Here is a 25,344-nt window from a genome sequence, read left to right as displayed (position 1 = left end):
ATAAAACAGTTATGATTCATACAACAGTGACTGGATTTATTAAAACTTTGCATATTTTCCCCCATTTGAAAGTAATGTCTAGTCACATTTTCTTCATTCTTCATCTGAAAACTTTGGTTGGGAAATAGATCATTTACCTGTTCTTGGCACCAGTAACTTTTTTGGACACAGGTAGTTCTAAAGTGTTGATGTTGTCAAACTAGCAACACAGGATCTCTGCCTTCCCGGCTGCCAGAAGGTTTAGAGCAGGCACAGGAACAGAGGGTTCTTCCAGCTCTTAGCTTAATTTCATCTGGGTCAAAGCCAATTTTCTAAAATTAACTTTGACTAAAGCTGAGATGGCTTTAAAAAAAGACTTCTGGTGGCCTTACACTACAAGGCCACAAGATGGATCTATTCTTCCATGAAAGAGGAGAATTTTGTCTATGAGATGGCCACTCTAACTGTAACCAATATGTCTGGTTTATATGAGCTAATAAATTTCCAGGAAAATTGCTATCTCAGTTCTCCAAACCTCCATTTCTCGCTGCAGGAAATTAAATTTTTTATTTAGGATTCTCTTGCCCAAGTGTTTCTAAGAATCCCCAGTGGTCATTATATGTGTCTAAGTATCAGTCCTGATTGTCACTTATTGGAGCTGGGGTTGGTGCTGGTGCTGAGCTATCACTTCATATCCTCAGGCCAAACAAATACCCGTAGATGTTCTGTGTACTATGCTGTGCTTATTCGCTTCAGTCATGTCCGACTCTTTGTGACCCTATGGACTGTGGCCCACCAGGTTCCTCTGTCCATGGGATTCTCTAGGCAAGAATACTGGAGTGGGTTGCCATTTCCTTCTCCCGGGGATCTTCCCAACCCAGGGATCAAACTTGCATTTCTTATGTCTCATTCATTGATAGACAAGTTCTTTACCACTAGCACCACCATGGAGAAGGCAATGGCACCCCACTCCAGTACTCTTGCCTGGAAAATCCCATGGACGGAGGAGCCTGGTAGGCTGCAGTCCATGGGGTCGCTAAGGGTCGGACACGACTGAGCAACTTCACTTTCACATTTCACTTTCATTCATTGGAGATGGAAATGGCAACCCACTCCAGTGTTCTTGGCCTGGAGAATCCCAGGGACGGGGGAGCCTGGTGGGCTGCCGTCTGTGGGGTCACACAGAGTCGGACACGACTGAAGTGACTTAGCAGCAGCACCACCACCACCACCATGGTAAAGATGAAAGTGAAGTAAAGGGGAGAATGCCTCCTTTCAGTGTTATGTTCTCTTAAGGATAGAGGTATCCCAGATAAAGGTTATTAATTTTTAGTTCTCTTGGGAATAGGCAGATTTAGGGGCAGTGTGAAGGGCATTCATTTTTAACAAGCAGAGACATAAAATACTTTATGTGTAGATAAATTCCTCAATGATGTATTTTTCCTACTCAATGTCTTTAATGACTTCCTCATGTGCCATTAAAAAGTAATGTGCAATTTACTTAACTATTCCCCAATTTTCTCCACATAAAATGTTTCTTGGTTCTTATTACTAAATACAATGTTCCACTGAATATCATTAGACACTACGCTTTGCCACAGTTAAAGTTATTTCCTCCGGATAGACTTCTAGAATGTGTGGGTAAAGGGTATATGAATCTTTTTGTGCTTCTTGAGGTAGAACACCTAATTGTTAGACAGCAAATCCATTCAGAGAGGAAAATAACTCTTCAATTATTGGCCTCTAACATTTAGAAACATGAGTCTAAATATCAGAAGGTTATTTAGTGAACAAAATGACAGACTAGAGGATAGTATTGGTTTATGAAGAGTTCGTATCAGGGTATATATGCTGGCCACACCAATCCCTTACTCCCAGACCCAGCACAGGTTATTTGGGACTTGTTTGGGACTATTGCTAAAAATGAACATAACACACTGCAAAATTACTATTTTTCTGGCAAGGAGGGTTCATTGACTTCTCTGTGCTAGACAAGTCTCTGTGATGTGTTTGCTTCTAGCATCCACCTGCTGAGGAACAAAGTATCAGAGGAGCATGATATTCTCAAGAAGAAAGAGATGGAGTCAGGGCCCAAAGCATCTCATGGCTATGGAGGTCGGTTTGGAGTGGAAAAAGACCGAATGGACAAGGTGAATTGAAAGGGGATATTTGCTTTAAAAAAAAAAATTAGATAAATTGATTCATTTGTTGATTTTATGGTTAAAACTTACTCAAAAGTAAAACATCCATTTGGTTTTAAAATTGAATGTCCACGGACTTCCCTGGTGATCCAGTGGTTAAGATGCCGAGTTCCCAATGCTGGGGGCCTGAGTTTGATCCCTAGTCAGGGAACTAGATCCCACATGCCACAGCTAAAGATCCTGCATACCATGACTAATACCTGGTACAGACAAATAAAATAAGTATTAAAATAGAATGTTCACATATTATTTGTATCATTTTTCCCCTGATTTCAACACATAATATATAGATGGCAGAAAATGGGAGCCAAGAATTTAGAACTGGCCTAGTGTAGGCTCAGCTACACTGTAATTCCTAGACTGAATAGACACAGAACACACATAGAGAAGGGGAAAACAGGTTTTAAAGTCATTTACTGCTTTAAAATGTATGTGTATTATGTCTTTGCTGCAACTTCTTTTACTGTTTACTGTATATTTAGTGGGTTTTTTTAATACATTCGTTGACTCATTGGAAAAGACTCTGATGCTGGGAGGGATTGGGGGCAGGAGAAGAAGGGAATGACAGAGGAAGAGATGGCTGGATGGCATCACTGACTCAATGGACATGAGTTTGAGTGAACTCCGGGAGTTGGTGATGGACAGGGTGGCCTGGAGTGCTGCAATTCATGGGGTTGCAAAGAGTTGGACACGAACTGAACTGAACTGACACATCACTTATGATTTGCACATAGGTGTGAAAAATATTGATGGGGTTTTGTCTATTAGATGCCCTTGAATATAATATTATCTTTCCTTTATCCACTAGATACTATGAAAGTATGATACAAGAAAGCTTGTATGGTGAATCATATTTTTCCATTGATTTTCCTAACCTCAAAAATAGAGATATATTCCTATAATTTAAAAATGTTTAATCTCCACAGAGAAAAAACAATTCAATGAAAACCTTTAGTCCACCCTCAAGAAGTGTTTTGTTTGGTCATTGTGTAAAATGCAGTCCAGACATTGTATTCTCCTACAGAATTCCTAGGAAAAAGAAATGTAGATAAGCAGTCATTCATTCTTGAATTCAGCAAGCAAAGTTGACCTACTCAGACCCAAAAATACTGCAAAGTGAGCCCCCAGGAGCTCATATAGGGCAGTGCTTCACATCACTCTCTGTATTTATGTCAGCATGGAATTGGAAATGCAGGAGGAAGAGGAAGCTTTCTAATTTCTTCTTAGTTGAGACTCTGTAAGGTATCACTGTTTGGTTTGAATACTGTTGTGGTTTTCCATTTCATTCTCTGGGGGATCTTCCCAACCCAGGGATTTAACCTGGGTCTCCTGCATTGCAGGCAGATTCTTTAGCATCTGAGCCACTAGGGAAGCCCATTTGGTTTGAAGTATTATTCAATTTCAAGGTTATTAAAGCATCCATATCAAAACATTGAAAGGGACATACCTTTCAAAACCAAGTAGAAAATGCTAGGAGGAAGAAGTGGAAGAGGGTGTTTAAAAAATTAAATTTTATGTCATGACTACTCATTGTATTGTCTACCAGCCCCATTTGGTATAGAGTCAGTCACTTAATATCAGGGCTCATGTGGCACTTCAGAACTCTGATGGTCTTACAGGAACAAAGATCCAAAACAAAAGCACCTGGTTGTGTTAGAGAAATATTCAGTCCTGGCTATGGCGTCTTGTCAGTCCCCTTAGGTCTCTCCTCAGTAACTACCCTCATCCCTATTTTGATACACAAAGCCCTTGTTTCACCCTCTTTTGTTTCCGGTTTAAACACCACTTTGTCTATGCAGTCTCTATCCTTCTAGTTCCCAACCCATCTTATGGGAGTTTCCTAAAGGATGGCTTCCTAGTGGTATTAAAGAAGAATCAGGATGTGCAAGGCTCCAGAAAAAGTAACCTTGCTCTCCCATTACATGTTCCTTGGCACTACTGTCAGATTATCAGTATAGTATATATCAGCATAGGTTATCAATATGACCCAGAATGAAATTTCTTATATTATTACATCCTGTCCTATCTCTGCATCATTATATTTTTCCTTTGGTCATTTTTTATCTACTTACTCATTCCCATCTTGATTTTTCTCAGAGTGCCGTGGGCCATGAGTATGTTGCTGAGGTGGAGAAGCACTCTTCTCAGACTGATGCTGCCAGAGGCTTTGGGGGTAAATATGGAGTTGAGAAGGACAGGGCAGACAAGGTAAGTGACAACACTCTCTCCCTGGGCCATCCAACTCAGATCATGTGGGACTTACCAACGATACCTTGAATGTAGCCTGTGCTTCTCCTGTGGAAAGATGGGGCTGTGGTCTCAAGGAGGGTCCATCATGAGAATGGTTCCCACACAACTACATCAGCAAGTTCTTTGGTGCCACTGTTGGAGGCCACATCCTGAGCTGAAAGCTGTTCATTTAAAAGAGATAAGACTCTCAAACTCTGAATAAGGAATCCCTAAGCCATTGGTTTTATCAATCCTGTGTGCATGAAGAGAAAAGTGGAAATTCCGAAGCTCCTCCTTTGGCCTAATAGCAAAGTCTTATAAATATTTATTTATGCCTTTCAGGAAAACAGAAATATCAGCTGAAATATTATTACAATGGTAGCAAATAATCAAGTAAAACAACTAATTAAGGTTACAATACTTTTAGCATGTAAATGTTACTTTTCACAGCATTTAGCACCAACTTGCTACAGTCCAGGTGTTTTTAAGGACATCTTTGTACAAAGAATTCTTTGCACAAAGAGTAGTTTTGTATAAGTACAGATGACTTATACAGATCTGTATAAGTACAGATGACAGAGTGGTCAGGAGAGTAAGACTGATAACTCATTCATGTTCTCGTTTTCATACCTTAGTAGATCAGTTTCTTTGAGCTCATTTTTTATGGTGCAAAATAGTATCTCTGCCCTGCAGCAGCACACAGAAAGGCTATCTTCACTGCTACCTGAGCTTTTAAATTTTTTTTAACTTGCAGTTGTTAATAAGTGGGCCTGAATCCTTAAAGTTAAGTGTTAGAATGTTATTTGAATTGTAGGTAGTTTAAAAAAAAAAAAAAAACAGAAAAATTAAAAACATACTGTAAGGTAAAGGAGAACCATAGAGGATAATGTTTAAAAGCAGTAATGGAAATATGGAGCTTGTAATGTTCTTCTCTAATCAGGGTGGAATTTCCCTTCCATCTTGGCCCCGTTCCTGCCTTTGCCTACTTTTTCATTGTTATTTCTTTCATCTTCTGCCTCACCAGCCACAAACTGAATTCCATTAACAGCCAGTGTGTCTTGTAAATCAAGAAAAAACACATACTAATAGCTTTTAAAATGCAAAATATAGACTTGCTTAGAGACTCATGATTACTAAGCCATATGGGGACACAGCTATGTTAGGTATTCGCCAAGATATCCAGTCCCAAAGCAGCTAGGATCCAGATTCTCCTGGCTGCCTCTTATCCAACAAAATCCACATCTCTGGGTTTGAGCTGCTGTGTAAGAAAAGAGAAGTGTAGTGTAATCAGCCAGTATAGGATGATATCTCTTAACATGTGCACAGTACTTTATAGTTCACAAGGCACTTTTCTAGTTATTGTCTCATTTTAGTTTAGTAAGAGTTAGGAAGAAAAACACTGACTTAATGAGTGAACTACACTCTCTATATCTTTCCCATTTAGTCCTCACAATATCCCAAATATACTGGAATCATTAAGTTGAGTTAGTAAGACAGATATACCTATTTTTATTTCATGTTTGAAGAACCTGAGGTTCAGGAATATTTAAAAAGTTACAAACCTTTAAAAAGGGAGGTGAGGTCAGGATTTGGACCTAGATCTGTGTGCAGAGTCCATGGTCATTGCCCTGTAGCACGCTGCCTTTACACCAGCTGTCAGGGTACTATTTGTTTCTACACTGGACTCCCATACTCAGCTTTGAACCCCTATAACTAACTCCTGGGCTGAGTTAGGTGTTAGGGTATGTGAGGGAAGGGGAAACATTGACTCTGACTCTAACTGATTCTTTCTCCTTTTCTCTGTAGTCAGCAGTTGGTTTTGATTACAAAGGAGAAGTGGAGAAACACACATCTCAGAAAGGCAAGGACCCTGCACTTCAACCTGACTGCTCAGATTTCAGCTCCCAACAACCATCAACTCCCTTTAGTTCCATGACCCAGTTCCCCACTATTTTATTTATTTTGAAATCCAAGCCTGTGCTTGCTTCTTTCTCCTTTATTGCTTTATTGTCCTTTGGCCATGCCATGTGATATGCATGACCTTATTCCTGGACCCAGGATTGAACTGTGACCCCTGTTGTAGAAACATGGAGTCTTACCCACTAGACTGCCAATGAAGTCCCTCCTTCATCACTTGCTACATCATTGGTCAATTTTTTAGTCCCCTTTCCCCTTTAATGAATTAAAAATAAGATATTATACTCCTTCATTTTAAGAAGTTATTCCTGACTATTAATGTGTATCTGTGACTTAAAATTAGTCACTATTTCTTCATGAGTAATACAGGAAACCTAGAATAATTTAATTATATTTCTTCTACATTCTAAAGTCTTTGTAAAAACTGGATAATTGTAATCCAGTATATTGGTTCCATCTGTTTGTTTTTAAACCCCCCAAAATTAATCATTATTATTACTAGGTGAATGCTTATTTAAACTGACCAAGTGTGTTTATCAACTTCCTAGCTTATCATTGTTTATTATAGTTCATGGTTTCCTCCTTGCTTCCTCTATTTCCTTCTTGCGAGAGTACCCTTTGATAATTCTTTCAGTGACAGCTTATGAAAGAACTCTCAGACTTTGTCTGAAAAAAAAATTTATTTTGATCCATTCTTCATTGTTATTTTCCCTTCATCATGTTGAAAATACGATTCCATCATCTCTGGCATTTCTCTTGGGTTTGTCTAATCAACACTCTTTTGTAGGTAATATGTCTCGTCTCTTAAATTTTTATTTTATTTTATTTTCTGGTCTCATGAAAAATTTTCCCTTTGTCTCTGATATCCTGAAATATAATCAGTCTATGTCCAGGTATTAGATCTATTTTTATTATTCTACATGAGACTTACTGCTCCTCTTCAACCTGAGAGATAACTTTCAATATGACATTTTCTCTCTGGGTAGTGCCTCTCCTCTCTTCTCTTTTATTCTTTCTTCAGGAACTCAGGTGTGTATTAGAACTTTTCATTCTCTTCTCTCTCATACATGCTAAAAAAAAAAAAACTTTATATTTTTATATCAGTTTTCGATTTATGACAAAATTGAGAGAAAAGTACATAGATTTCCAATACACTTCTGCCCCTACACATGCATAGCCTCCCCCGTTATCATCATTATTGATCAGGATGGTTTCTTTTTTTTTTAAGTCAAGGATGATTCTAAGTTGATATATCAAAATCACTCAAATTCCATAGTTTACTTTAAGGTTCATTCTTGATGGTGTACATTCTATGAGTTTGGACAAAAGTATAGTGACATATATCTATCATTATATTGTCAATGCAAAGTATTTTCAGTGCCCTAAAAGTCCTCTGTGCTCTGCCTGTTCATTTCCCTCCCTCCTCAGCAACCACTGATACTGTCTCCATAGTTTTGCCTTCTACAGGGTATTATATGGTTGAAATCACATACCATGTAGCATTTCTAGATTGGATTCTTTCACTAAGTAATATGCATTTACGTTTCCTCCATGTCTTTTCATAGTTTGATAGCTAATTTCTTTTTAGTCCTGAATATTATTCCTTTGTTTGGATGGACCACAGTTTTTTTTACCCATTTACCTACTGAAACACATCTTAATTGCTTCCAGGTTTTGGTAATTATGAATAAACCTGCTAAAAACTTCTGTGCACAGGTTTTTGTGTAGATACACATTTTCCACTCTTTAGGATAAATACCAAAAAGTACAAACACTGGATCCTATGACAAGAGTATGTTAATTTTGTAAGAAACTGCCAAACTGTGGACTTAGTAGATACAAGCCTATTCAGATCATCTGTTTCTGTTTGTGAAAGTTTTTGCAGATGCAGTGTTCAAGGAACTGGTCCATTTTATGTAGGTTATCAAATTTGTGGGTATAAAGTTGTTCATAGTATTATTTTATTATTATTTTAGTTTCCTTGGAATCTGTTGTGATGTAGCCTCTTTCATTTCTGGTATGAGTAATTTATGTTCTCTCTTTTTTTCTTAGTTAGCCTGACTAGAGGCTTATCTATATCACTGATCTTTTCAAGTAAGCTTTAGGTTTTCTTGATTTTCTCTATTGGCTTCTAGTTTTTAATTTCACTGATTTTTTTCTCTAATTCTTGTTTCTTTTTTCTGCTTACTTTTGGTTTAATTTGTTCTTCTTTTTCTAGTTTCCTAAGGTGGAAAATTAAATTACTGATTTTCAGAACTTTTTTATTTTCTAATGTATGTATTATTGCCCTGAGCACTGCTTTCACTGAATTCAAAATATTTTGATAAGTAATATTCTTTAAAAAATTTTTTAGTATATTTATTTTAATTGAAGGCTAATAACTTTACAATATTTTGGTGGGTTTTGCCATACAATGACATCAATCAGCCATGGGTGTACATGTGTCCCCCATCCTGAACCCCCTGCCTCCTCCCTCCCCATCCCATCCCTCTGGGTTATCCCAGTGCACCAGCTTTGAGTGCCCTGTTTTGAGGATCAAACTTGCACTGGTGATCTATTTCACATATGGTAATATACATGTTTCAATGCTGTTCTCTCAATTCATCCCACCCTCGCCTTCTCCCAGAGTCCAAAAGTCTGTTCTTTATATCTGTGTCTCTTTTGCTGTCTTGCATATAGGGTCATTGTTACCATCTTTCTAAATTCCATATATATTTGTTAATATGCTGTATTGGTATTTTTCTTTCTGACTTACTCCTCTCTGTATAATAGGCTCCAGCTTCATCCACCTTGTTAGAACTGATTCAAATAAATTCTTGGTAATAGCTGAGTAATACTCCATTGTGTATATGTACCACAGCTTTCTTATCCATTCGTCTGCTGATGGACATCTAGGTTGCTTCCATGTCCTAGCTATTGTAAACACTGCTGCAATGAACATTGGGGTACATGTGTCTCTTTCAATTCTGGTTTCTTCAGTGTGTATGCCCAGTAGTGGGATTGCTGGGTTGTATGGCAGTTCTATTTTCAGTTTTTTAAGGAATCTCCACTGTTTTCCATCATGGCTGTACTAGTTTGCATTCTCACCAACAGCGTAAGAGGGTTCCCTTTTCTCCACACCCTCTCTAGCATCTATTATGTAGACTTTTTGATAGCAGCCATTCTGACCAGCATGAGATGGTACCTCATTTTGGTTTTGATTTGCATTTCTTGATAATGAGCGATGTTGAGCATCTTTTCATGTGTTTGTTAGCCATCTGTATGTCTTCTTTGGAGAAATGTCTGTTTAGTTTTTTGGCCCATTTTTTGATTGGGTTGTTTGTTTTTCTGATATTGAGCTGCATGAACTCTTTCTATATTCTTGAGATTAATTCTTTGTCAGTTGCTTCTTTTGCTATTATTTTCTCCTACTCTGAAGGCTGTCTTTTCACTTTGCTTATAGTTTCCTTCATTGTGCAAAAACTTTTAAGTTTGATTAGGTCCAATTTGTCTATTTTTGCTTTTATTTCCATTACTCTGGGAGGTAGGTCATACAGGATCTTTCTGTGATCTTTCTGACTTTCTGTCAGAGAGTCTTTTGCTTATGTTTCCCTCTAGGAGTTTTACAGTTTCTGGTCTTACATTTAGATCTTTAATCAATTTTGAGTTTATTTTTGGGTATGGTGTTAGAAAGTGTTCTAGTTTCATTCTTTTACAGGTGGTTGACCAGTTTTCCCAGCACCACTTGTTAAAGAGATTGTCTTTTCTCCATTGTATATTTTTGCCTCCTTTGTCAAAAATAAGGTGCTCACAGGTGCATGGATTTATCTCTCGGCTTTCTATTTTGTTCCACTGATCTATATGTTTGTCTTTGTATCAGTATTAATGACTTGTCTTGATGACTGAAGTCAGGCAGGTTGATTCCTCCCGTTCCATTCTTCTTTCTCAAGACTGCTTTGGCTATTCGAGGATTTTTGTATTTCCATACACATTGTGAAATTATTTGTTCTAGTCCTGTGAAAAATACCGCTGGTAGCTTGATAGGGATTGCATTGAATCTATAGATTGCTTTGGGTAGTAAACTTATTTTCACTATATTGATCCTTCCAATCCATGAACATAGTATATTTCTCCATTTGTGTCATCTTTTTTTAATTAGTATTTTATAGTTTTATATATATATATATAGGTCTTTTGTTTCTTTAAGTTAAGTCGCGTCAGTCGTGTCTGACTCTGTGTGACCCCATAGACGGAAGCCCACCAGTCTCCTCTGTCCTTGGGATTCTCCAGGCAAGAACACTGGAGTGGGTTGCCATTTCCTTCTCCAGTGCATGAAAGTGAAAAGTAAAAGTGAAGTCGCTCAGTCGTGTCCAACTCTTAGCGACCCCATGGACTGTAGCCTACAAGGGTCCTCCGTCCATGGGATTTTCCAGGTAAGAGTACTGGAGTGGGGTGCCATTGCCTTAGGTAGATTTATTCCAGGGTATTTTATTCTTTTCATTGCAATGGTGAATGAAATTGTTTCCTTAATTTCTCTTTCTGTTTTCTCATTGTTCGTGAGTGTATAGGAATGCAAGGGATTTCTGTGTATTTTTATATCCTGCAACTTTACTGTATTCATTGACTAGCTCTAGTAATTTTCTGGTGGTGTCTTTAGGGTTTTCTATGTAGACGATCGTGTCCTCTGCAAACAGTGAGAGTTTTACTTCTTCTTTTCCAATCTGGATTCCTTTTATTTCTTTTTCTTCTCTGATTGCTATGGCTAAAATTTTCAAAACTACGTTGAATAGTAGTGGTGAGAGTGGGCACCCTTGTCTTGTTCCTGACTTTAGGGGAAATGCTTTCAATTTTTCACCATTGAGGATAATGTTTGCTGTGGGTTTATCATATATGGCTTTTATTATGTTGAGGTATGTGCTTTCTATGCCTGCTTTCTGGAGGGATTTTATCATAAATGGGTGTTGAATTTTGTCAAAGGCTTTCTCTGCCTCTATTGAGATAATCATATGATTTTTATCCTTCAATCTGTTAATGTAGTATATCACATTGATTGATTTGTGAATGTTGATGAATCCTTGCATCCCTGGGATAAAGCCCACTTGGTCATGATGTATGATCTTCTTAATATGTTGTTGCATTCTGTTTGCTAGAATTTTGTTGAGGATTTTTGCATCTATTTCCATCACCGATATTGGCCTGTAGTTTTCTTTTTTTGTGGCATTTTTGTCTGGTTTTGGCATTAGGGTGATGGTGGCCTCATAGAGTGAGTTTGGAAGTTTATCTTCCTCTGCAATTTTCTGGAAGCGTTTAAGTAGGATAGGTGTTAGCTCTTCTCTAAATTTTTGATAGAATTCGCCTCTGAAGCCATCTGGTCCTGGGCTTTTGTTTGCTGGAAATTTTTTATTATGGTTTCTATTTCTGTGGTGTGATGGGTCTGTTAAGATTTTCTATGTCTTCCTGGTTCAGTTTTGGAAGGTTATACTTTTCTAGGAATTTGTCCATTTCTTCCACATTGTCCATTTTATTGGCATATAGTTGCTGATAGTAGTCTCTTATGATCCTTTGTACTTCTGTGTTGTCTGTTGTGATTTCTCCATTTTCATTTCTGATTTTGTTGATTTGATTCTTCTCCCTTTTTTTCTTGATGAGTCTGGTTTGTCTATTTTATATATCTTCTCAAAGAACCAGCTTTAAGTTTTGTTGATTTTTGCTATAGTCTCCTTTGTTTCTTTTTCATTTATTTCTGCCCTAATTTTTAAGATTTCTTTCCTTCTACTAACCCTTGGGTTCTTCATTTCTTCTTTTTAGTAGCTTTAGGTGTAAGGTTAGGTTATTTATTTGGTTTTTCTCTTGTTTCTTGAGGTAAGCTTGTAATGCTATGAACCTTCCCCTTAGCACTGCTTTTATTGAATCCCATAGGTTTTGGGTTGTCATGTCTTCATTTGTTTCTATGCGTATTTTCTTTTCTTTTTTTATTTCTTCCATGATTTATTGGTTATTCAGAAGCGTGTTATTTAGCCTCCATATGTTTGTGTTTTTAATAGTTTTTTCCTGTAGTTGACATCTAATCTTACTGCATTGTGATCAGAAAAGATGCTTAAAGTTATTTCTTTTTTTTTTTTCTGTGTATATATATATATATATATTTTTTTAGTTTTTTATTTTTAAATTTTAAAATCTTTAATTCTTACATGCATTCCCAAACATGAACCCCCTCCCACCTCCCTCCCCATAACATCTTTCTGGGTCATCCCCATGCACCAGCCCCAAGCATGCTGCATCCTGCGTCAGACATAGACTGGCGATTCAATTCACATGATAGTATACATGTTAGAATGTCATTCTCCCAAATCATCCCACCCTCTCCCTCTCCCTCTGAGTCCAAAAGTCCGTTATACACATCTGTGTCTCTTTCCCTGTCTTGCATACAGGGTCGTCATTGCCATCTTCCTAAATTCCATATATATGTGTTAGTATACTGTATTGGTGTTTTTCTGGCTTACTTCACTCTGTATAATCGGCTCCAGTTTCTTCCATCTCATCAGAACTGATTCAAATGAATTCTTTTTAATGGCTGAGTAATACTCCATTGTGTATATGTACCACAGCTTTCTTATCCATTCATCTGCTGATGGACATCTAGGTTGTTTCCATGTCCTGGCTATTATAAACAGTGCTGCGATGATTGCTGGGTCATAAGGTAGTTCTATTTGCAATTTTTAAGGAATCTCCACACTGTTCTCCATAGTGGCTGTAATCATCAAGACAGTATGGTACTGGCACAAAGACAGACATATAGATCAATGGAACAAAATAGAAAGCCCAGAGATAAATCCACACATATGGACACCTTATCTTTGACAAAGGAGGCAAGAATATACAATGGAGTAAAGACAATCTCTTTAACAAGTGGTGCTGGGAAAACTGGTCAACCACTTGTAAAAGAATGAAACTAGATCACTTTCTAACACCGCACACAAAAATAAACTCAAAATGGATTAAAGATCTAAATGTAAGATCAGAAACTATAAAACTCCTAGAGGAGAACATAGGCAAAACACTCTCAGACATAAATCACAGCAGGATCCTCTATGATCCACCTCCCAGAATTCTGGAAATAAAAGCAAAAATAAACAAATGGGATCTAATTAAAATTAAAAGCTTCTGCACAACAAAGGAAAATATAAGCAAGGTGAAAAGACAGCCTTCTGAATGGGAGAAAATAATAGCAAATGAAGCAACTGACAAACAACTAATCTCAAAAATATACAAGCAACTTATGCAGCTCAACTCCAGAAAATAAACGACCCAATCAAAAAATGGGCCAAAGAACTAAATAGACATTTCTCCAAAGAAGACATACGGATGGCTAACAAACACATGAAAAGATGCTCAACATCACTCATTATTAGAGAAATGCAAATCAAAACCACAATGAGGTACCACTTCACACCAGTCAGAATGGCTGCGATCCAAAAATCTGCAAGCAATAAGTTATTTCAATTTTTAAAAATTTGCTAAGGCTAGATTTATGACCCAGGATGTGATCTATCCTGGAGAATGTTCCATGTGCACTGGAGAAAAAGGTGAAATTCATTGTTTTGGAGTGAAATATCCTATAGATATCAATTAGGTCTAAATGGTCCATTGTATTATTTAAAGTTTGTGTTTCCTTGCTAATTTTCCTTTTTGGTTGATCTATCCATAGGTGTGAGTGGGATATTAAAGTTTCCCACGATTATTGTGTTACTGTTAATTTCCCCTTTCATACTTGCTGGCATTTGTCTTATGTACTGAGGTGCTCCTATGTTGGGGGCATATATATTTATAATTGCTTTATCTTCTTCTTGGATTGATCCTTTATAGTGTCCTTCTTTGTCTCTTTTCATGGCCTTTATTTCAAAGTCTATTTTATCTGATATGAGTATTGCTACTCCTGCTTTCTTTTGGTCTCCATTTGTATGAAATATCTTTTTCCAGACCTTTACTTTCAGTTCATTTGTGTCCCTTGGTTTGAGGTGGGTCTCTTGTAGACAGCATATATAGGGATCTTGTTTTTGTATCCGTTCAGCCAGTCTTTGTCTTTTGGTTGGGGCATTCAACCCATTTACATTTAAGGTAATTATTGATAAGTATGATCCCATTGCCATTTACTTTGTTGTTTTGGGTTCAAGTTTATAAACCTTTTCTGTGTTTCCTGTCTAGAGAAGATCCTTTAGCATTTGTTGAAGAGCTGGTTGGTGGTGCTGAATTCTTTCAGCTTTTGCTTGCCTGTAAAGCTTTTGATTTGTCCTTCATATTTGAGTGAGATCCTTGCTGGGTATAGTAATCTGGGTTGTATGTTTTTCTCTTTCATCACTTTAAGATGTCCTGCCATTCCCTTCTGGCCTGAAGAGTTTCTATTGAAAGATCAGCGGTTATCTTTATGGGGATCCCCTTGTGTGTTATTTGTTGCTTTTCCCTTGCTGCTTTTAATGTTTGCTCATCGTGTTTGATCTTCATTAGTTTGATTAATATGTGTCTTGAGCTATTTTGCCTTGGGTTTATCCTGCTTGGGACTCTCTGGGTTTCTTAGACTTGGGTGGATATTTCCTCCCCCATTTTAGGGAAGTTTTCAACTATTATCTCAAGTATTTTTTCATACGCTTTTTTTTTGGTCTTCTTCTGGGACTCCTATGATTTGAATGTTGGGGTGTTTAACATGGTCCCAGAGGTCTCTGAGATTGTCCTCATTTCTTTTAATTCTTTTTTCTTTTTTCCTCTCTGCTTCACTTATTTCCACCATCCTATCTTCCACCTCACTTATTCTATCTTCTGTCTCACTTATTCTACTGTTGGTTCCCTCCAGAGCACTTTTGATCTCAGTTATTGCATTATTCATTATTGATTGACTCTTCTTTATTTCTTCTAGGTCCTTGTTAAACATTTCTTGCATCTTCTCAATTCTTGTCTCTAATCTATTTATCTGTAACCCCATTTTGTTTTCAAGATTTTGGATCATCTTTACTATCATTAGTCTGAATTCTTTTTCAGATAAACTCCCTATCTCCTCCTCTTTTGTTTGTTTGGTGGTCATTTTTCATGTTCCTTTACCTGCTGAATATTTCTCTGCCTTTTCATTTTGTTTAGATTGCTCTGTTTGGGGGTGCCCTTTCTGTAAGCTAGAAGTTTGTGGTTCCTCTTTATTGTGGAGGTTGCTCCCTGTGGGTGGGGTTGGACTAGTGGCTTGTCAAGATTTCCTGGTTAGGGGAGCTTGCATCTGTGTTCTGGTGGGTGGAGCTGGATTTCTTCTCTCTGGAGTGCAATGAAGTGTCCAGTAGTGAACTTTGGGGTGTCTATGGGTTTGGTATGGCTTTGGACAGCTTTTCTTTTAATGGTCAGTGCTGCAGTCCTGCTTTGCTGGAGAAGTAGCATGATATGTCTTGCTCTGGAACTTGTTGGCTCTTGTGTGGAGCTTGGTTCCAGTGTAGGTATGGAGGCTTTTGGATGAGCTCTTGTCTTTTAATGTTCCCTGGAATCAGGAGTTCTCTGATGTTCTCAAGTTTTGGATTTAAGCCTCCTGCCTCTGGCTTTCAGTCTTATTCTTACAGTAGCTTCAAGACTTCTCCATCCATAAGCACCAATGATAAAACATCTAGGTTAATGGTGAAACAATTCTCCACAGCGAGGGACACCCAGAGAGTTTCACGGAGTTGCATAGGGAAGAGAAGAAGGAGGAGAGAGAGAGGTGACCAGGAGGAGAAGAGGGAGAGTCAAAATGGGAGAGAGCAATCTAGCCAGTAATCAATTCTGTATGTGCTCCCCACAGTTTGGAACACCCAGAGAGATTCACAGAGTTACATAGAGAAGAGAAGAGAGAGGAGGGAGATAGACATGACCAGAAAGAGAAGAGGGAGGAGTCAAAAGGGGAGAGGCAATCTAGCCAGTAATCAGTGCCCTATGTGTTCTCCACAGCCTGGAACACCCAGAGAGATTCACAGAGTTAAGCAGAGAAGAGAAGAGGGAGGGAGGAGATAGAGGTGACCTGGGAGAGAAAAGGGAGGGTCAAAAGGGGAGAGAGCAATCAAGCCAGTAATCACACCCCTAAGTGAAAATGGATACTACTGAAGATTGGATTCTTAAAGGTACAAAATTGATAACAAATACCAAAAAGCAAAGATTAAAAATCTAGAGTAAAGGTTAGACTCTCAAAAATACAATATTAAAAATACAGAACAAAATCAATCACAAAAATTATAAAATATATATATATGAAATTTGCTTTTAAGTAGGGTCTTTTTTTGCAAGGCAATAATAGGTTATAAGGAGAAGGCAATGGCACACTCCAGTATTCTTGCCTGGAAAATCCCATGGACAGAGGAGCCTGGTGGGCTGCAGTCTGTGGGGTCGCTAAGAGTCGGACCCGACTGAGCGACTTCACTTTCACTTTTCACTTTCATGCATTGGAGAAGGAAATGGCAACCCACTCCAGTGTTCTTGCCTGGAGAATCCCAGGGAGGGGGGAGCCTGGTGGGCTGCCATCGATGGGGTCGCACAGAGTCAGACATGAGTGAGGCGACTTAGCAGAAGCAGCAGTAGGTTATAAAAATGAAAAGTAAAGGAGTAATAAAGAACTTAAATTTAAAAAAATTAAAAAGTGATAATAGTAAAAATATATCTAAGAATTTCTCTGGAGCTGTTGTGAGCAGTGTGGGGTCAGTTCAGTTTCATATAGTTTCTTGTTCCAGCTTGTACTTGTTCTCAAGGTCTATAGGCCCCCTCCAATGCTTAATCAGTGTTAACAACAGGGTTTTAATCTGTTGTACCTGTCACTTCTGGAGCAGTTCCCTCTTCTTTGTTTATGTTGGCTTCCTCTGTTTGCAAGTCTCTTTAGTGTCTAATTTCCACCCCAAGACAAGGGGGCGAAGGTGGTCACTTATTTAGGCTCACTTGTTCAGCTGTGTTGTGGGGAGGGAGGAACACTGCAAACAAATATTGCTGGCATGTGTGGGAAGTGCTCACAGTGCTTCCGGCTCTGGGACCACCCTGGGTTTGCCCCAGCTCACAGCAGCGTGTGCTTTCCAGGTCCACACTGCTCAGGCTGCAGGGTGCTTTGTAGGACACTGTCCAAAGCAGGCCCTGGGTTTTGTGCACTTCCCAGGTCTAAGTTGCTTGGGTTCAGGTTCTCGGGTATGCCGCAAGGGCACAGACTCGGTGGAGCATGTGTTTTGTGCCCTTCCCCGGTCCGAGCAGCTCAGGTGACCAGGTGCTTGGCAAGCACAGTGTCCAAGGGGGACCGTACATCTTAATTACATCCCTGGTCCTGGGTGCTCAGCTTCCTGGGTGTGCTGTGAGAGCACTGTCTCAGGTGTGCCCTGTGTCTCCTCTGGGGAGCTGATCTCAGGCTGCGACCCTCCTGGCAGATGTCAATCATCCAGGAAGACATGGTTAGCAACTGGAAGCCTGCTCACAGTTTGGTGGATGATGCTGGTCTTTGGGGCCGAGATTGGAGCAGCCCCTTGCCTTCTGGCTCTGGTTGTCACACAACTGCCTCTCTGCCTCTGGTGGGGGTGGGGAGGGGTCTGTATGCAGCCAGCTATCTCTCCTTTGGTATTTGCTCAATCCTTAGCTCAGTGAGTGGGCCAGGCTGCTAGTTGGAACCTTTTGCAGGAAAGTCCTCTCTCTCTTTTTTTTCCCTCTCTGGCAATCCCACAGTTTGAGTTGCTATCTCACTTTAGCTCCTTCAGATTGCCCTCAGGGTATTCAGGCCCAGACCTTACCCTAAGGACCGATGATGCCACTGGTGCCTCCCTGTCCAGCACCCGCTCGCTGGTGGCAGATGTGAGTGTCTGGGCTACTTCTCTGCTGGCAGGGTTAGGCACCTATGCTGTGGGTTTGTTTTTTTTTTTTTCCTCCCAGTTATGTTGCCCTCTGAGATTCGAAAACTCCCCACAGATTTGCCTGTGAGAGGGTTCCCTACTGTGTGGAAACATCTCCTCCTTCACTACTCCCTGCCCAGGACAGGTCTCCATCCCTAATGCTTTTGTCTCTCTTTTTGCCTTTTATATTTTGTCTTACCTCCTTTTGAAAAGAATGCCTTTCTGGGTGCCTGGTGACCTCCACCAGCATTCAAAAGTTGTTTTGTGGAAGTTGCTCAGCATTCAAATGATCTTTTGATGAATTTGTGGGGGGGAAAGTGGTCTCCCTGCCCTATTCCTCTGCCATCTTTGGACTGCCCCCCTCCACACCCCAAGTTGTGTTCTTGATGTCTTCTAATTTCTGTTCTCTACTTTCATCTCTTTATCTTGCTATGTTGCATTCTGGGTAATTCCCTTGGATCTATGTTAAGTTCTCTAACTCTTCCTTCAGCTGTATTTAACTATTATTCAAGCCATCCACTAATTTTTCAACTTTATTTCATTTATTTTTCATTTGTACTAGTTCCCTTTGATTCTATTGCAAATCTGCTGATTTCTTTTCCTTAATCTCGTATTGCTTTCATTATATTTTCCCCTTCTTTAAGCGCTTTAGTTATTTTTAAAATACTCATTTTATAGTTTCTTTCATATTGTTATACTATTTGCAGCTCTTGGGGATGCCAATTCTTCTGTTCAACTAATCTATTTTCCATCATGGTTATTTATTTCTTTGATAGTTTATAATTTATTAAATTTTGCAAATTTATTTCAGTGGAGAGAAAGGGATATTTGTTTTATGTGCCCTGGATTGAGAATATTTCCCATCAGAGAAATTCTGCCTTTATTTCTGGCTGAGTTCCAGGGTCTTAATAGTAAAGACCATGTTCTCTTTACAATTATTGTTTTCCATTATGAATTTGATTTTGTAAATAGATATAGGTCTAGTCAGTCTTCTGATTTTTTTCTTATTATGGTAATATATGCTTTTCAAGGACATTTTCCATTTTATCTATATTTTCAAATATATTGGTATAAATTCATTCATAGTATTCCCTTATTTTTTTTCAACCTCTGTAAGATCTATAAGTGACCTGTTCACTTTTACTACTGATATTATTAATTGTAGTTTTTCTTTTTAATTATTTTGCTAGAGGTTCTTTAATATTATTTATTATCAATTTCAAAGAAGTATCTTTACTTTGCTCATTTTCTCCATTGTTTACTAGTTTTTAAAATTTTATTGAATTCTGCTTTTCAGTATTTTTTTTCTTTCATTTTAATGTGGGTTTAGTTTGTTCTTTCTTGTTAAGGTAGAAATGTAGAAAATTGATTTTAAACCTTTGCTTACTTCATGGGTACTTAAAACTATATATGTGTGTGTGCTAAGTCACTTCAGTCGTGTCTGACTCTATGCAGTCCTATGGGCCATACCCTGCCAGGCTCCTCTGCCTTCAGGATTCTCCAGGCAAGAACACTGGAGTGGGTTGTCTTGCCCTTCTCCAGGGGATCTTCCCGACCTAGGGATTGAATGTCTCTTACGTCTCCTGCATTGGCAGGCAGGTTCTTTGCCACCAGTACCACCTGGGAAACACCCTGTTTTTGCTACATTCCACAATGTTATATATACTTTAATTTTTTATTCAGTTCAAAATATTCATTTTCTTTTCATTTCTTCTTTGCTCCATGAATCATTTAAAAGTGTAATTGCTCATTTTCCAGATATTTGGAAAATTTTCTTATTTTATTGTTATGAACTTCTAGTTTAATTCTATTATAATTAGAGGATATAATATCTCATATTCCAGTCTTTTGAAATGTACTGAAACTTTTTATGTGAACAAGTATATGGTCTATCTTGGTGGATAGTATATGCGCATAGAAAAACTGTATATCATGAAGTTTGGGTATGCAATATTCTATAGATGCCAATTAGGTCTTGTTGATAATGTGGTTTGGGACTTCTCTAATAGATCCTTTTTGTCTAAATTTTTTATTAATAATGAGAAAAGTGTTAAAAAATTTTTACTATGGTCATAGATTTGTCTCTTTCTCTTTTTGCTTTGTTTCATGAATTTTGATTCTGATAATTTTGATTCATCATATTTAATCCTGATGGACAAATTACCCTTTTATCATTGTGTTAAGTCTCTTATCATGCATTTTGTCTTGAAGTCCACTTTGTCTCATATTCATGTCATCTTTCTGATGCTTACTCTTCCTGTGGTATATATTTTCCTATATCAGTATTCAATTAATTTTTCAGCTTAGAATTTCTGTATAATATAAGTAGTACGAAACTGGGTATTTGTATCTCACACATTCAGGTGCAGGCTTGGAGCTTACAAATCTCATAGGTAAAATCTTCTCCAAATGCTAAAAAACTAGAATTCCTCTTACCATTTCCCTGGACAAGTAGTAGATCTTTTCTAGAATTATTTTATAGAAGTGGGCAGAGCCTTACTTTCTTGCTCCAGCTACCTGTTCTTGTATAGAAACTAGAACCTCAGACCCTACATCCTATCCTGGGAATACCCCAGGCACTAAATTTGTGACTGAAAACAGCTTGGGTTTTCAGTGTCAGCTCATAATTACCATCATATCTACTATTTTGATTCATCTGTTTGTTCCTGGAGCCAGGAATTTGTTTTCTTGTTTTCTTTTGAGATTTACTGTTGTTGTTTTTTTTTTTTTTTAAAGATCATTATACCTTTCTCAAATTACCAAGTGTTTGCATAGAATTAGGGAAAGGCATGTAGTTCACGTGCATCTGTCTTTTTTTCTGGATGTCTCTCCTTACACTCTCTGTATTTTCTCCTTCTTTGAAGACGGGAAAAAAATTGAAATAATCTTCTATATTGGAATGGAAGTGAGGAAAAGAGTAAACATAGTTGAATTAAAACTTACAAAGCCTGGCTTAGAACTCCATTTCCCTTTGGTTCAGGCCCCGCTGTCTTCCCATCATCCTGCCCCCAGCCCTCCTGACTCTTCTTCCAAGCACTTTCCCATGGCCTGAGAGTGGGCTCTCACAACTGCTCCTTCCACCGTAGATTACTCTCGTGGCTTTGGTGGTCGTTATGGGATAGAGGAGGATAAACGGGACAAGGCAGCTCTCGGATATGACTACAAGGGAGAGACAGAGAAACATGAATCCCAGAGAGGTGAGTTGGGGCTGGAGAGGAGGGAGGCCATAGCGTACATGGAGCCCTCCTTCTGCACTTCCTGAAAGTTGACACAGAGGACCCAGAATATGAGGTATGCAGGAAGTGGTAGGGTGAAGAGTCTGCATTACATGTATGGGGGTAGGTGGGGGGAGACCCACCGGGATGGAGAGGAGAGCAGCAAGCTTAGGAGCAGGACACAGGAAGGTGACCAAAGAGAAGGGGTCATTGAGGAATGGGTGAAGATGGACAGGCTGGGTGATGGCAAGAGTGTGATTTGGCTGTGAATCTGAGAGGCCCCTCTGCTTCACAGAGAGAGGCCTTCTTCCCTGGGACACATAGAGGATGGCTGGGGGGCTCACTTTAATTTTTTTTCTATTTTTTAAAATTTAAATTAAAATATTTTTTTACAGTATTGTGTTGGTTTCTGCCATATAACAATGTAAATCAGCCATGATTATCCATACGTTCCCTCCCTCCCCTCCCCTCATCCCAGCCCTCCAGGGTATCACAGAGTGCCTGGGCTGCCTATGCTACACAGCAACTTCTCGCTTTAATTTTTCCTGTGTCTTCCTTTATATTTTCCCCTTTTCTGCCACTTCTCTCTTTTTTGTTCCTCTCTTCGCATGTCTCATATCTCCATTCTCTCCCAGGTGTTTTTCTCCCCCATCCTTTTTCATCTTTTCCCACACATTCCTCTGTCTATCCCCTGACTTACACACTTCCTCATCGATCTCTCTGTTTTCCTCATTCCTGTCTTCTGGTCCTCCTTCCCAATGCTCCTCCCCCCTCTTCCCATACATTTCTAGCATTTAACTCCTCTTGTGACTCTCAGATATTTCCATCCTGCAGATTATGCCAAGGGCTTTGGCGGGCAGTATGGCATCCAGAAGGACCGAGTGGATAAGGTAAAGCACCGGAGCACCAGTGTCTTGGGAAGAGTTCCCTGACATCCATGGAGGGGAGTGAGAGGCAAAGTGGGTAAAAGGATGAGCAAAGCCAGGTGCCCCGCACTGTCCTCCTGCTCTTCCCATTGACTGCCCTCAGCATCTAATGGGTGTGTCTTCGGATGCCTGAGCTTTATCAAGAAGACTGAGGAGGCGGAGAGAGACAGGGAGGCAGACAGACTCCAGGGAAAAGTATTTAAAACTTCACTGATTGCTTGGTATTGATTAGCTCAGTCAATAATCTAGCCCCACTCCATTCGGTCTTCCCCTGCGCCTCTCCATGTACTGCATGTACTTCATGTACTCCTGCGTTCCAGGCAACTGGTCTTAAAAGATGTGAAATTCCAGGAGCACTGAGCTTTTTTAAAGGGACAGCTAGTCCTACAAGCCTAGAACTTTTTTACCCATCTCTCTGATGCAAAACAACAATATTTGAATACCCTGTCTAACTACTACTGAGCATCAGAAGTTTAGGGAGACCTCCTATAGTGGCCCCAATCCCTGATACTGCCTTCTGGGTCATTACCACTCCCTTCCCTCTCCCCACCACTACACATACTATTCTTCTGCCTGCAGAGTGCTGTTGGCTTCAATGAAATGGAGGCCCCAACCACAGCTTACAAGAAGACGACACCCATAGAGGCTGGTGAGTTTTAATTCCCTCTCTCTGTGCTCCTCAATCTCCTCTGCCTTCTCATTCTTTTTTTCTTCCTAGACTACCTACTCCAAGCATTTAACTACCTAGGTTAGCTGAGGTAGACTTGACCCCTACCCTCAAATTCCCAGATTCTCTATCCTAAAAAAAATTAGGTTAGGTGGATATCTGAGTGACACTGGGGAAGAAACTGTACGTAGCGAACACAGGGATGAGGGGAGCCATCTGGGAAGAACACAAAGGGAAAGGAACTTTGGATGGGGGACAGTGGGTAGATGGTAGCCTGAGGGTATATAGATTTAAGAAATGTGCACAAGGAAGGATGCAGGTTAGCGGACCAAGCCTTAAAGGAGTAAGAGCCTGAGATCACATGGTCTGTCTATGTGAAAATCTAGGCTTCAGGGCGACCTTATCCTCCTCTAAGCCCCTTGTTCCTTCATTAATACCTCTTTACCTCCATTTCCATGAGTCCCTTCTTGATTTTCTCTTCTTCTGGATGTTTAACTGACTCTTCTTCTTTCCAGTGCTACCCTCCTACCTCTGACCCAAGACAACCCTAATTTTTCTTGACTGTGTCTGTAGCTTCTAGTGGCGCCCGTGGGCTGAAGGCAAAATTTGAGTCCATGGCAGAGGAAAAGAGGAAGCGGGAGGAAGAGGAGAAGGCACAACAGATGGCCAGGCAGCAACAGGAGAGAAAGGCCTTGGTAAAGATGAGCCATGAGGCTCAGCAACCAGTGGCCACTAGGGAAGAGCCGGCGGCACCAGCCCCATTGCCTAAGAAAATCTCCTCAGAGGTAAGTACTCAGCCCTCCGGGATCCACATCCAGCATTCTTTGCCCGGACAAGAGCCTAGGGGGTCTGTATCCTTAGTAAAAGGGAAGACCCAGAACTCCCCTGTGCTAGCAAAATCTCCAAGTGTTATCCTTGTCTTTGGAAGATTTAAATCTAATTGTGTAATTGAGCTTCATATATACATATGAGAATGCTCAGTGGAAAAAAACCCCAAGATTTACATAGTTCAACACGCAGTGCAGTCAGTTACTGCTGCAAGAACAAGAGGAAGGAGCGTCATTTCAGGTTGGAGCCCATCTTGAGGAATGACAGATGTGAACAGGCAGAGACAGGAAGGGGTGTTCCAGTACAGGAGAGAAGATAAAGTTTCTTGCTCACTGGAGAGATGCTTCATCCTTCACAGGCCTGGCCTCCAGCAGGGAGTTGTCCACCATCAGAGCCTGAGCCTGTGAGAACCAAGAGGGAACAACCAGTACCTGCCCTGCCCTCAAGGCAGGATCCCCCAGAGGTAAGCAGACCGCCCCCCAAAGATCTGCACCTTTCCCATCTCCTCATGTCCTAGTAGGTGGACATGGCCCTGCAGGCTGATCAACCACCCTGGTTTGCCTGGGGCTATCCTGACCTTAGCACTGGAAGTATTATATTCTGGGAAATCACCCAGTCCTGGGCAGACTAGGACAGTCATCCTAGCTGTCATCTTTTCCCCTTTTAGATTTTTCCTTGGTCTTCCAAGGAATCTGTCTTATGTTCCATTTCCTTCTCCTCATACCTTTTACATTCCCCTTCTATTAACATCGTCTGTTGGTAGATGTTTTGAGTGGATGGATGTGGGAAGAGGTTGAAGAAGGAAGAGGGGTGAGAGACTGTTCCCTAGGAGAGGCTGTTAGAAGGAGCCAGGACTGGACATGGAAGTGGAAGCATATGGACGATAGGGTCTTAGCAGTCCTCCACTGGGAGGTTTTGGAGAGTCATCTCTTGGAAAACAGAAGTCACCTTTCTTCAAGTATACTATCTTTTCTCAGGACAATGAGGAGGCCCCAGCTCTGCCCCCCAGGACTCCAGAAGTCTTCCAGCTGCAGGAAGAGCCAGTGTATGAAGCAATGCCTGAGCCTGAGCCTGAGCCCGAACCCGAGCCTGAGAATGACTACGAGGATGTTGCGGAGATAGACAGACATGAGCAGGATGAGGAAGCAGAGGCGGACTATGAGGATGTGCTTGAGCCTGAGGATCCCTCTTTTTCTTCCACTCAGGCTGGTGAGTGGTGGGGCAGAAGAATTCCCCCATTACATGGGAGGACCTGTCTGTGTTCCTTCTCCATGTTGGTAAGACCATGTTCATATTTCTCCCTGTGCAGGATCATCAGGCCACCCAGCCAGGGCTGGAGCTGGGATCTCAGCTGTAGCCCTGTATGATTACCAAGGAGGTAGGTTGGGAGTGCTCTGAGGGGTCTGGTGCCTGGAGCCCCTTGATCCATGAGAGGAGGGTGGATTTGGGGGGTCAGAATAGGGCCCCAGACTTGGCATCAAGGACAGGCCTCTTTCCCTTCCTGAGCTTTAAAGGGGGCACAGGGGTGGAGGGATTTTTGCCTGA

General features: G+C 40.1%; 1 protein-coding gene across 1 annotated transcript in view; it reads left to right on the top strand.

The window, feature by feature from the left end:
• HCLS1 (hematopoietic cell-specific Lyn substrate 1) overlaps nt 1-25,344 on the top strand; it is a 37,171-nt gene that overhangs the window by 8,573 nt on the left and 3,254 nt on the right. The window contains exons 4-13 of the mRNA XM_004002961.6: nt 2,000-2,129; nt 4,278-4,388; nt 6,216-6,270; nt 21,250-21,360; nt 22,213-22,268; nt 22,884-22,953; nt 23,545-23,756; nt 24,158-24,262; nt 24,777-25,008; nt 25,109-25,177. Coding sequence (XP_004003010.1) covers nt 2,000-2,129; nt 4,278-4,388; nt 6,216-6,270; nt 21,250-21,360; nt 22,213-22,268; nt 22,884-22,953; nt 23,545-23,756; nt 24,158-24,262; nt 24,777-25,008; nt 25,109-25,177 — 1,151 coding nt within the window. The remainder of the gene's footprint in view (nt 1-1,999; nt 2,130-4,277; nt 4,389-6,215; nt 6,271-21,249; nt 21,361-22,212; nt 22,269-22,883; nt 22,954-23,544; nt 23,757-24,157; nt 24,263-24,776; nt 25,009-25,108; nt 25,178-25,344) is intronic.

The sequence above is a fragment of the Ovis aries genome, chromosome 1, assembly GCF_016772045.2.
Source record: "Ovis aries strain OAR_USU_Benz2616 breed Rambouillet chromosome 1, ARS-UI_Ramb_v3.0, whole genome shotgun sequence".
Classification (NCBI taxonomy): Eukaryota; Metazoa; Chordata; class Mammalia; order Artiodactyla; family Bovidae; genus Ovis; species Ovis aries.
Note: the sequence above shows the minus strand (reverse complement) of the source record. Positions and strands in the feature narration are given on the sequence as shown.